The sequence below is a fragment of the Hevea brasiliensis genome, chromosome 14, assembly GCF_030052815.1.
Source record: "Hevea brasiliensis isolate MT/VB/25A 57/8 chromosome 14, ASM3005281v1, whole genome shotgun sequence".
Taxonomy (NCBI): domain Eukaryota; kingdom Viridiplantae; phylum Streptophyta; class Magnoliopsida; order Malpighiales; family Euphorbiaceae; genus Hevea; species Hevea brasiliensis.
This window is the reverse complement of record NC_079506.1, coordinates 11745623-11759416: the sequence shown is the minus strand read 5'-3', so window position 1 is coordinate 11759416 and position 13794 is coordinate 11745623. Positions and strand designations below refer to the sequence as shown.

General features: G+C 33.4%; 1 protein-coding gene across 3 annotated transcripts in view; it reads right to left on the bottom strand.

Annotated features, from left to right (window-relative positions):
- Positions 1–1921: 1921 nt before the first annotated feature.
- The window catches only part of LOC110661812 (disease resistance protein TAO1-like), a 53419-nt gene continuing 41546 nt past the window's right edge, over positions 1922–13794 (bottom strand). Inside the window, exons 4-8 of one of the 3 annotated variants that reach the window (XM_058133519.1) lie at positions 10060–10313; positions 9842–9893; positions 9420–9709; positions 3524–3736; positions 1923–3440 (exon numbers count right to left, since the gene is read on the bottom strand). In XM_058133519.1, coding sequence (XP_057989502.1) covers positions 2577–3440; positions 3524–3715 — 1056 coding nt within the window. In that variant the 5' untranslated portion in view covers positions 3716–3736; positions 9420–9709; positions 9842–9893; positions 10060–10313 and the 3' untranslated portion in view covers positions 1923–2576. Of the gene's footprint in view, positions 3441–3523; positions 3737–9419; positions 9710–9841; positions 9894–10059; positions 10314–13794 lie in introns of all 3 variants that reach the window. The other 2 variants (XM_058133518.1, XM_058133517.1) reach the window with 2 other exon arrangements.

Sequence of the window (13794 nt, the reverse complement as noted above, 5' to 3'; positions counted from 1 at the left end):
AAACAAGATAACGATTAAGAATAGGAGAGAAACAACGATACCCTTTTTGGAGCCGGGAGTACCCAAGGAAGACACATTTGAGAGATTTTGGATCCAATTTAGTAACCTGTGGACGAACATCATGCACAAAACAGATACAATAAAAAATACGAGGTTCAATAGGGAACAAAGATTTTGTAGAAAACAAAGTAGTATAAGAAATATCCCCATTAAGGACAGAAGACGGCATACGATTGATCAAAAAACATGCCGTAGAAACTGCATCCGCCCAAAAGTGTTTAGGTACTTTCATTTGAAAAAGAAGAGCACGAGTTACCTCAAGAAGATGACGATTTTTTCTTTCGGCCACGCCATTTTGGGATGGGGTATCCACACAGGAAGACTGATGAAGAATGCCATTTTGTGTCATATAAGGCTGAAATTGTGCTGAAAAGTATTCTTTGGCATTGTCACTTCTTAATATGCGCACAGGAATATTAAATTGAATTTTGATTTCATTGCAAAAGGCACAAAAGATAGAAAACAACTCAGAATGATTTTTCATTATATATAACCAGGTAACACGAGAGTAATCATCAATAAAAGTAACAAAATAACAAAATCCAGTTTTAGATGTAACAGAACAAGGACCCCAAACATCAGAATGAACTAACTCAAAAGGGGATGAAGCCTGTTTATTGACTCTAGACACAGAAGGCAAACGATGATGTTTTGTAAACTGACACGACTCACATTCTAGTGTTGATAAAGACTGAAATTGAGGACATAGCTTCTTCATGGTAGACAAAGAAGGATGACCCAATCTACAATGAGCTTCAAGAGGTGTTAAGGTACTGGAGCAAACAAGTGACCACAGTACATGATTTTTCAGAATGTAGAGACCACCTGACTCGCGTCCTCTACCAATAATCTGCTTCGTCGTAAGATCCTGAAACAAACACTGGTCAGGAAAAAAGGAAACAGAACAATTTAAGGTGCGAGTAAGTTTACTAACAGAAAGTAGATTAAAAGAGAATTTTGGTAGACACAAAACAGAAGACAAAGAAATTGACGAAATAGGGTTCGCAGTTCCAGAACCCATGACACAAGAAGTAGAACCATCAGCTAAAGTAACAGTAGATAAAGTGGGATTAGACTGAAAAGCAGATAGAAGACTAGAATTACCTGTCATGTGATCTGTCGCACCAGAATCAATAACCCATTTGGATGAAGAAGACACAAGGCATGTAGTGGATTTACCTGACTCATCGATCGCAGTGACAGGGAAACTGGTAGGCTTTAGAGATGCCTGATACTGGGAAAATTGTGCAAAATCCTCTGCAGATACCAAAATAGTTTTCTCAGAGGAAGATACTGTAGAATTCTCTACTGCCATATTTACCATCTGTGATCGCTGATTTTTTCTCTGAAGTTGCGGACAATTATATTTTGTATGGCCAGGCTCATGGCAATAATAACAAATGACTTCTCTTGAGTCCTAATTAGAACTAGCCTCTCCATTACGCTGATTACTTCTGTTACCTGTAATTCCTCCTCTACTTCCTCTTCTATTACCCTGTTGTCCATTTGGATTACGGCTAATAAGAGCACTACAGGCAGGCTGTGAAGATTGAGTACTCTCTGTACGAAGGACCCGTGTGAACGTTTCATGCAAAGAGGAAATCTCAGAACTGGAGAGAATCTGAGATTTAGCAGTCTCATACTCTGAAGGAAGGCCTACAAGAAAACTCATAACAGCTAGTTGCTCCCGTTAGGCCTGCTGAACTTTCACATCAGGACTAAAAGGCAATAATACATTAAGTTCCTCATATACCCATTTAAAATCCATAAAATAAGCCGTGAGAGACTTATCCTCTTTCTCTCAAGACGAGAATGCCTTACAAACATCATAAATACGGGAGATATTCTCTTTACCAGAATACAGAAAATCTAAGTAATCCATCAATTCCTTAACAAATTCACAGTGATTAATTAAATTAATTACCTCACTATGAATCGAGTTCCAAAGCTGTAAAAACAACCGAGCATCGTCCCTTAGCCAAGTTTGTCATGTATCATCAGTGGGTGGATCTTTAGTAAGGTGATCATCCTTATCAATGCTACGCAAATAGACCCTAACAGTCTTACTCCACTCCAGGTAATTCGAACCATTAAGTTTGTGTTCCGTGATCTTAGTCGTCACCGGAATCACATCAGAAATAATATTCTTATTGTCTGCCATTTGTTGAGACAAAGAAAACTGACCGAAACGCTAATCCAAAGTGCTTATAGCAACAAAATAACCCAAAATCACAAATCAAGCAAATACCGAAGTAGGATTTGAGAGCCAAACCTCAGAAGTCCTTTAATGGTTTACTGGATCAGGTGAGGGGGTTGAGGCGACGCCGGCGATGTTGATCGGGGTTGAAACGGCCGGTCGGCGGCCAAGGTCTCTCCTGAGCTGGGTAGTGAGAACAAATAGTCACCCTAGATTGATGACCTGCTCTGATACCATGTAGAAAGAGATGATTCTCATTGATTTCAATTAATCTGTACATGGGTATATATATACAATTGATTCCTATAATTGTGTTCTACTAATTAGGAAGAAATCCTAAATAAGAAATCCTAAATACAAAATATACAGAGAAATAATATATTGATTGACTTTCCATAACATAGTGATTGACTTTCCATAACACTTCATTTTCATCTTCACTCTTATCTGCTTCTTCATTTTCATCTTCTTGTTCTGAGAAATGGAAAGAAATTAATGCAGATTCCAGAGAGGGGCAATTACCTGCAACTAAGCATTCTAAGCATGATGGAAGCTCTGGTAAAATTTTAAGACTCTCGCAAATGCTTAAATCAAGCTGTTTCAACTTCGAAAGTTGTTTGATGCTTTTTGGAAGACTTGCTAAATTTGAGCATCTAAAGAGAAGTAATTTTTCAAGACATTTCAACTCGCCTATGCTGCTTGGAATAGTCACGAGTCTTGAACATCCACCGAGATGAAGCTCTTCAAGACGTTTCAAATTGCCAATGCTGCTTGGAATAGTCATGAGTCTTGAACATCCAACTAAATTAAGTTGTTCAAGACGTTTCAAATAGCCAATGCTGCTTGGAAGACTCACGAGTTCTGTACACTCGTTCAAGGACAATGTGACAAGTTGGGACAGATGCTTAATTGATGAGGGCAGTTGTTCTATTCCAGTGTAATCTAAAGTTAGAATCTTTATATTACACGGAATCTCTGGACAATCTTTGACTTTATAGCATTCACATAGATCAAGTTCAGTAAGATTGCTCAGATTTTTAAGAGAGGGAATTTCAACCAAACTATAACATCTTTTCAAAGATAAAAACTCGATATTTGGGGCAATACTAGACAAGTCCGGAATCCTCATCAGGTCATGAGAGTAGCTGAGGTCCATTAATTTAAAATTTCCAAGAGGCTCTATCTGAAATTAAATAGAAAAATATCAGTAAATTAGAAGAAACAAATTAACTTCTATAAAATGTATCTAAAATTTATAAACTGTACCTTATCTCCTCCATTCCACAGTTGTATAAGTTTGCTACAGCGCATATGAAGTTCTACAAGATTACTTAGATTTTGAAGAGAGGGAATTTCAATTAAACTCTTACACTCATACAAATATAAAAACTCGAGATTTGGGGCAATACCTGACAAGTTCGGAATCCTGATCAGGCGGTGAGAGTAGCTGAGGTCCATTAATTTTAAATTTCCAAGAGGCTGTAATTAAATAGAAAAATATCAATAAATTAGAAGATATAAAATAACTTTATAAAATGTGTCTAAAATTTTTTAAACTTTACCTTATCTCCTCAATTCCACAGTTGTATGAGTTTGCTATAAGGCATATGAAGTTCTACAAGATTATTTGGCCAAAAGTTTAGTGGCAAAGATTCTAGAGGATAATAATCCCAGTAAAGATATCTTAGCGCTTGTGGACAAAATTCAAAGTTTGCAGGAGGGAGCACAATGTTTAGATATGAATTTTTCACTTTGACGAATCTAAGATTGCACATCTTCATAAAGGCCGTGGCTCTTAGCTTCAAAACTTTTGTCCAAGGCCGATACCCATCAATCCAATTACATCCAAGAGATCCCACAATACATCAAACTGCTCATAGTAAATATATTAGTTAGTCCCTCTCAGTCTCCTCTAGACATAACCCAATATATTTACTATTACAACGCTACACCACAAAGGGTGCCTTCAACTATATGGGCAAGAGCCCTCTCACCAATAGACAAGAATTCCTTCCTCTTGAATTCTATGTCCTTACTCCACCTTAGGCCTAAGCCTCTCTCCACTGCAATGGGTAAATGCCCCTCATTAATGGGCAGAGCCAAATCCTCAGCAATTGACAAAGCCCTTCTTTACAATGTGTGACAATCTCACTTCATGGGCTGAAAGCCACTCTCTTCAATGAGCAAAAGCTAAATAACCTTTTGCATCATTCTCCTATTTATAGTGTTAATTCCCTCAATCCTTATCTGATTAGGAGTCCTACTCAATTTAGGAATAATACTAAAATAAGAGTTCTACTCATTAGAGGAAATATTCCTCCATCCTATTAAGAAATATTTCTCCCACTCAAATTAGGAAAAGATCTCTCTCCAAATCCCATTAGGATTTTGAGCCATAATTCTAACAATCTTTAGATTGACTCAAAATCCATCAACCATTTCATACCTCAAATTCTTGGGTATCATCAAATCATCAAATCTCCATGCTTGAGCTTGAACCCTTCAAATCATCAATTCTTTAATCTTCATCTTGGGTGTAACTTGCTTCTTTCTTTAAAAAATTTTCACATCATCTTATTGATTTTGCATCAAGAGCTCCACTTTAATTTCAACTCTCCACCACCATCATTATTGCATGTGCGAATTTCTACATGTTGCAGCAGCTCCACCTTCAACCAAACTCATCAAGATCATCTCGTGCTCTGATACCAATTTGTTGTGTATCACAGAAGCGTGTAAACTACAAAGAAATAAAGTAAACACACAAAATACCAATATTTACGTGGTTCACCCTCTCAACATAGCACTACATTCACGGGCATGCTATCTTCCACTATCATCAATAAATAAATCATCATTACAAAGTCATAGCTATACTACCCATCAATCCAATTACACCCAAGAGATCCCACAGTACATCAAACTGCTTATAGTAAATATATTAGTTAGTCTCTCTCAGTCTCCTCTAGATATAACCCAATATATTTACTATTACAACGCTACACTACAAAGGGCGCCTTCAACTATATGGGCAAGAGCCCTCTCATCAATAGACAAGAATTCATTCCTCTTGAATTCTATGTCCTTACTCCACCTTAGGCCGAAGCCTCTCTTTACTGCAATGGGTAAATGCCCCTCATTAATGGGCAGAGCCAAATCCTCAACAATTGGCAAAGCCCTTCTTTACAATGGATGACAGTCTTACTTCATGGGCTGAAAGCCACTCTCTTCAATGAGCAAAAGCTAAATAACCTTTTGCATCATTCTCCTATTTATAGTGTTAATTCCCTCAATCCTTATCTGATTAGGAGTCCTACTCAATTTAGAAATAACACTAAAATAAGAGTTCTACTCATTATAGGAAATATTTCTCCATCCTATTGAGAAATATTTCTCCCACTCAAATTAGGAAAAGATCTCTCTCCAAATCCCATTAGGATTTTGAGTAATAATTCTAACAATCTTTAGATTGACTCAAAATCTATCAACCATTGCATACCTCAAATTCTTGGGTATCATTAAATCATCAAATCTCCATGCTTGAGCTTAAACCCTTCAAATCATCAATTTTTTAATCTTCATCTTGGGTGTAACTTGCTTCTTTCTTTAAAAAATTTTCACATCATCTTCTTGATTTTGCATTAAGAGCTCCACCTCAATTTCAACTCTCCACCACCACCATTATTGCATGTGCGAATTTCTACATGTTGCAGCAGCTCCACCTTCAACCAAACTCATCAAGATCATCTCGTGCTGTGATACCAACTTGTTGTGTACCGCGGAAGCGTGTAAACTGCAAAGAAATAAAGTAAACAAACAAAATACCAATATTTACGTGGTTCACCCTCTCAACATGGCACTACATTCATGGGCATGCCATCTTTCACTATCATCAATAAATAAATCATCATTAAAAACTCATAGCTATACTACCCATCAATCCAATTACACCCAAAAGATCCCACAATACATCAAACTGCTCATAGTAAATATATTAGTTAGTCCCTCTCAGTCTTCTCCATACATACCCCAATATATTTACTATTACAATGCTACACCACAAAGGGTGCCTTCAACTATATGGGCAAGAGCCCTCTCATCAATAGACAAGAATTCCTTTCTGCATGCAAACTACACAGAAAATACCAATATTTACGTGGTTCACCCTCTCAACATAGGGCTACATCCATGGGCATGCCATCTTACACTATCATTAATAAATAAATCATCATTACAAGCTCATAGCTATATTACCCATCAACCCAATTACACCCAAGAGATCCAACAGTACATCAAACTGCTCATAATAAATATATTAGTTAGTCCCTCTCAGTCTCCTCTAGATATAACCCAATATATTTACTATTACAACACTACACCACAAAGAGTGCCTTCAACTATATTTGCAAGAGCCCTCTCACCAATAGATAAGAATTCATTCCTCTTGAATTCTATGTTCTTACTCCACCTTAGGCCGAAGCCTCTATCCACTGCAAAAAGCAAATGCCCCTCATTAATGGGTAGAGCCAAATCCTCAGCAATTGGCAAAGCCCTTCTCTATAACGTGTGACAGCCTCCACTTCATGGGCTGAAAGCCACTCTCTTCAATGGGCAAAAGCAAAATAACCTTTTGCATCATTCTCCTATTTATAGTGTTAATTCCCTCAATTCTTATCTGATTAGGAGTCTTACTCAATTTAGGAATAACCCTAAAATAAGAGTTCTACTCATTATAGAAAATATTCCTCCATCCTATTGAAAAATATTTCTCCCACTCAAATTAGAAAAAGATTTCTCTCCAAATCCCATTAGGATTTTGAGTCATAATTCTAAGAAAATGTTTTCTAGTAAAATATTAATTTAAATTGATTAATATAAATTATATTAAATTTATTAAATAGAAATCTAGTTACCTTTTTCAAAAGAGGAAGAAAGTAAATAAGGGCTCGTTTCTAGTTGCCTTTTTCAAAAGAGGAAGAAAGTAAATAAAGGCTCGTTTACTATTGAAAATAAATTTTTGTTTTTTTATTTTTCATTAAAGATAAGGAAAAACATGTTTACCTGGAACTAATAGAAAATAGTTTTTTAATTCAAAAATTAAAATTTATTAATATCTTTTATAATTAGAAAAGAGATTATTAGTTAAATATATTTAAATCTTATTTTATTTTTAATTTTTTTAATTTGTTTGATTCATTTATTTTATTATAATAATTAATTTTTTATCATTATAAATAAATATTTTAAATAATTATTTAATATTAATTATAAAAAAGCTATAATATAATTTTAGCTAACAGTTGAAAAACAATTTAAAATTATTTTTTAAATCTTAAATAAATTTTAAAAAATGAGATAACTAACTTTGTTTCTTTATTTTAAAAATTAGCAATAAATAATTATTAATAAATAAGTAGTACATAACTTTTAATTTAGACTATGGTCTTATTAATTATGTGATAGACTCATCTAAGATTTTAGGTCTTTATTTATTTAATTTTTAAATTTAATGGACATGTTTAGTATATAAAAGGCTCATATTTGAAATCTCTTTAATAATTTATTTTCAATTTCCTAAATTCGATGGCTATTCTGTGGAGGGAACCAGAGCTGAGTAGATCCAAAGTAACCCTCTCCTCGGTGCCATTGGATCTACATCCGAAATACACCCATAAAAGCCTATTTGTAATCTTGCTCAAAGGCGGGAAGGGATAATCCACTCTCCGGGCAGGGGGAAAATTCCTTCCCTGCTCGAAAAGAGAGAGAAATGAAGGAGAGCTGTGAAAAACCAGTAAAGAAAAGTGAAGGGTCACTAGAAGACGGTACCTCAAGAGAAGAAGTGGAATTCCTCTTTCAGTTATTATAATTCATTGAGTATATCATTAAATGACTTAAATATAAAATGAGCTCATACACTTAATAAAAGAGTTAAATGCAGGTTGAATTCGAATATATTTTTTTTTTATGGTGTATTTAGATGTAATAAAATTAGAGAAATTTATTACAATTTTTCAGAAATTTAAATTTTGAGTTTGCATTTTTATGGAATTTTATTTCGATAATTTATTTTAAATTATTTTAATATATGGCAAATTTTAAATAATTTTATGCTTTAAAATTATTTCAGATCTTTGAAAATTCTTTGAGCATTTTTGAGATTCAGTTTACGTCCTGAGATAGAGTGAGAAAGTTAAAAAAAAAAAGGTCTACAAATAATTGAAAAACAAGAGCGTGGACAGTGATTTGAAAAATATTATACAAAATTTTTCCTATATAATATTTTGTATTTTTTTTTAAAAACAACATTTACTTTTTTATATGAATCATTGAAAAGTTATACAATTAATTATATATCTCTTTATTCTAATCATCTGATTTTAAATTCTATATCTTTTATAAAAATACATATTTTTTTAAAATATATTCTATAATTATACATGCAAAGAAAAAGATTTGATTTGAAAAATAAAACATAATAAATAATTTAAAAATAATTACACATATTTAAAAAAAAATAAAACAATTAAAGTATCGGTAGAAACAAGTAAAAATTTGAGAGATTTTAATAAGATAGATACTCAATATTCAAAAGAAAAAGGAATGAGGAATGAATTTATTTTCTAGTATTAATAAATAAATTATTTAATTGTAATCGATATAAATACTATTTAATTTTAAATTTAAATTTTGATAAATGATTTGTATTATATTTTAAATTAGTTTATGTATACCAATCAAAAGATAAAAACAAAATAAGGAAAAAAGCAAAAATAAAAATGTTACAACTTTAAAGGAAGTAAAATATATAAAAATAAAAAGGAAAATGATGATTTAAATTTTAAAATTAAATAGGATAAATTAAATTTTAAAATAATTAATATTTATACCAGATGAATATGATGACAAATCATTAAGTCATGTGGATTACAAAATATGATACATGGTAATTTTTTAAATGAATAGTTTTTAAGTGTATTAATAAGCCAAATGACTTAATTTTATAAGGCCATTTTTGTGCTTTAGCTTTAATGTATATACATACATATTGATATGGGGCAGCAGATTGTGTAATGTCTAACCTTAGAGCAGTTAAGAAGCAAATGTGCTGACAGAGAATATAGAAATTAAGAATGCTAAAATAGCATATAAGAAATAGATTTACCTGTTGTCATTTTGAGTTTGGTTAGCATAGGCAACAAGGAAGCGATAGAGATTTTGAATTTGTTAGAGGAGGTGTGGTTCCTCTCCCTTATGATTCAAAAAGTCATTTTGGTCTTCATCCACATCATTTTGTTCCAATCTTTGAACGCCTTCCTCATTAATCTCAAGTTGTTATATTGGATGAACCGCACACTTAATTTTCCCCTCCTTGTCATGGTCAGTAGAGAAGTGAAATAAGGCATTTTGGTCCTCATCCTCCTCAAATTGGTCCAATCTTTCAAGAGAAGTGAACTAGACAATCAATAGGTATCTAGTTCTGACCATATTTCTTAAAATATAAATGAGATTATGTATACGCAGATCAGACTAGCTTTCACAACAGAAACATCAGAATACAATTGAGTTTGAAAGAAAAGGAGATACCTCTTGAGTGTCTCTGCCCAACCATCTCAACAAATTGTCCACTTCCATTAACCTGAAGTTATGATTAAGAGAACATGATGACTTCCACAAAGCATTTAATGTTAGAAATGTTAAGAAACGAAGATTAAGGCACTTTCAACAGAAGATAGAAGACATGCTTTTTCAACAGAAAAAAAAAAAAAAAAGAGGAAAATTGGACATTTTTGTGCTAGTTCTACCTGATCTTCGTTCTGCATCACGGAATGCTGCACCTAGCTTATTATTGCCATTTGGAGTGCTTGCCCATACATCATATTTAATGCTCTTATGATTGTCATCTTCAATTGTAAGATTTGATAACACAGAACTTTGCGTTTGCGAACTCATTTTCAAAATCTGGTAGGTTATGCTGATCCCTTTGCATAGTAATTCCCAATTCTTCCTTGACAGAGCAGCCATACTCCATGTTTGATCTACTAACTTTAGTTATTCTCTAAAGAAGCAGCGACAAAACGTAGAGAGGACTCGGGAAGAGTTAACCAAAATAAAAATATATATAAAAAAATAATACAACAATCATAATATCTCCTTTTATGGAGTGGCAAAACCAATATTACAAACACGGCATCATATCCATCCACGAGTATCAACATAAACATTAGCATATTGAAGGCATGCTTGTTTGAAAGAGAGAGAGCGCGCGCTAAACTCAGGCAAAGAGCAGCCAATGACATATCCTTAATCACAAAGCAACATAGTCTTACTAGCTATTGTCAATGACTCTTTAACATCTATATCTATATATTTTTATCTATATTTATATAAATATATAATAGCCAACGAAAATCCGAATTTCCTACTTCTACATGGTAATTTTTATGAATTGTAATTTGTTTTTCTATTTTTTAGAAATTTTGAGTTTCTTTATTTTTCTATATTTGATTGGACCAATTAGTATATATTTTTTAATTCAAAAATTTTAATATTTATTTATAATTAATTATGACATTGAATATCTAACCATATTAATTATATCATTAAATACTGAAAGTTCATTGTATATGATTATTTTTCTATTTTGTGTTTTTAATATTTAAAATTTAATAATTGTAAATATTATTTTAAGAAAATATTTAATATTACATATAATTAATTATGATTAATTGTGCAGTAGCAAATTTAACTTCAAATTATTAATATATAGACAGATATATATCACAAATTGAATTATTGATTATAATTGGAAATTTAATAGCCTTTTAAAAATCTTTGAACTTTTTTTTTAATTTTGAAAAAATAAATTCATTAATTTTTTTAAATTTACACATAAAACTATATCATTTTGATAACTTTAGTAAATTTAGCAAAAAGAATGTGGTAATACATATTATAGACTTAGACCTACAGAGCAACACATTTGAAAAATCAAATTAATTCAATAAATCAAATTTCACTAAGACTTTTTTTTAGAAGAAATTTCACTAAGATTTTAATGGTAAAATTTTGTGTCACAATTAATTATTCTGTGGAAGCAAACCAACTATTTCTCTTGTCACACTAAATTTCCCTAATTAAGACATGTATAACTTAGATACAAACTGCCAGAGCTTTAACCTGGCGATTTACTAACCGAACATAGAGTCCTATTATAGAATATATAGATTTCTCAAACACTTAATTAAAACAAATAAATTAGATAAATAAATAAATAAAGCAACCTATATTAAAACACTAATGAAAAAGAACCAAGAAATTTTGGAATAAGAATTCTGATCTTTATTGCCCCAGAAATCAAAGATATATATAAAAAATTACAGTTAATAAATAGGTTCCTAATCAAGCTAAACTATCAAAATTGTATCAGAATCATACAACAAAAGGTAAGAACAGATATGTACAAAAAAATTCCTAAACAAATGCCCTAAATAAATGTAAAATAAGTGGCAGCTAACAGCTGCCTTTTCAATACCCCCCTCAAGTTGGAGCATGGAGATCTCGAATGCCCAACTTGCGAAGAAGAAAGTAAAACTGATCATTTCCCAACACCTTTGTGAAGATATTCGCAGGTTGCATTGAACTACGTACATAATCTGTTCGAATGTTACCATTCAATATCTCATCACGGATAAAATGACAATCCACTTCAATATGCTTGGTACGTTCATGATAGACGATAGCGACTATATGCGAGTGCGACTATCACAATACAAATTCATAGGTTCGATGCGCCACACCATGAGAATTCAATAATACTTTCAACCATTTAAGTTCACAAGTTGTAGTACTCATAGACCGATATTCAACTTCAATGATGAGCGAGACACCGCTCGTTGCTTTTAGTCTTCCACGAGATAGGATTCACCCAAAAGAATAAAATAACCGGTCAAAGACCGTCTCACAAAGGACAAACTAGCCCAATCAGAATCACGATGGCACAATTTGAGATCACAATTGACATGCAGTAGTATACCCTGACCTAGATTTCCTTTCAAATAATGCACAACTCTAACAGCTGCCTCCCAATGACCTTTCTTCGGTTGTTGCATGAACTGAGCAAGAATATGCACACAATAAGACAACTTGGGCCGAGTTATTGTTAGATAAATAAGCCGTCCCACCAGACGCCTATACTGAGCAGGGTCATCCACATCATCACTCTCGGTAAGGGCCAGCTTGTGATTTTGTTCAAGAGGAGTTTTAGCCGGCTTGCAACCCAATAATCCAACTTCTGAAATTACATACAACGCATACTTACGTTGACACAAGAAAATACCATTCGAGTTTCTGGCTACTTCAATCCCTAAGAAAAATTTCAGTTTCCCCAAGTCTTTCATATGAAAACAACGACTCAAATAGTTCTTGAATTTTTGTACAGCGGAAACATCATTACTGGAGATAATAAGGTCATCCACATAAATAAGCACATTCAATTGAATACATTCCAAATAAAAGTGAACAAAGAGTAATCTGAATATGATTGCTGAAATCCATAAGCTTTTAGAGAAGCAGCCAATTTCGCAAACCAACATCTAGGTGCTTGCCGCAAACCGTATAGAGATTTCCGGAGTTTACAAACCTTCCTTGGTGATTGAGAAGCAAATCCAGGCGGCATCTTCATGTAAACCTCTTCCTCCAAATCACCGTGTAAGAAAGCATTTTGGACATCCATCTGATGGAGTTCCCAATTCTTTACAGCGGCAACGGCAAGAAAGGTGCGCACAGTAACCATTTTTGTTGTAGGAGCAAAAGTCTCCTGATAATCTATGCCTTCAACTTGATTATTTCCCAATATTACTAACCGCGCCTTGTATCGTTCAACACTTCTATCAGAATTGTATTTAATTTTGTATACCCACTTGCTTCCTATTGCTTTCTTCCCAAATGGCAGATTTTTAATTGTCCATGTACCATTATCCTCCAAAGCCTGTATTTCTTTTCCCATAGCCGCTCTCCACCGTTCATCCTTAACTGCTTCTGCATAAGAGCTTGGTTCATGTCCTGTAGTAATGGCTGCCACAAAACATCAGTGTTGTGCAGAGAATTTATCATAACCCACATAATGTGCTATAGAGTAAGGCGTACCTGAGGAATCAGATTGGGAAGGTGAGCATACCGAGGGGCTTGTTTGATGGCGTTTGTCGCATAATCCTTCAAACGAACACTAGGTTGCTTGGCCCTTTGTCCCCTACCTAGTTGCTCTTCAACAACTTCACCTCTATCCACTTCCTCACTGTTTTCATGGATCAATTCTTCCATTTCAGGATTCACCTCACTTTCTCTACCCACACTTTCATCGTGCTCCTTTCCCAAGTTGTTCTCTAAACCATCAACTTCATCACCCAACTCCTCAACTCCATTTTTAATGAGTTCATCACCCATTGTTTTCTCATTTGCATATGAAAATTCTGTTTCAGCGAATACCACGTCTCTTGAAACAAAGTATTCTTTAGTTTCCAAATTATACAATCTCCATC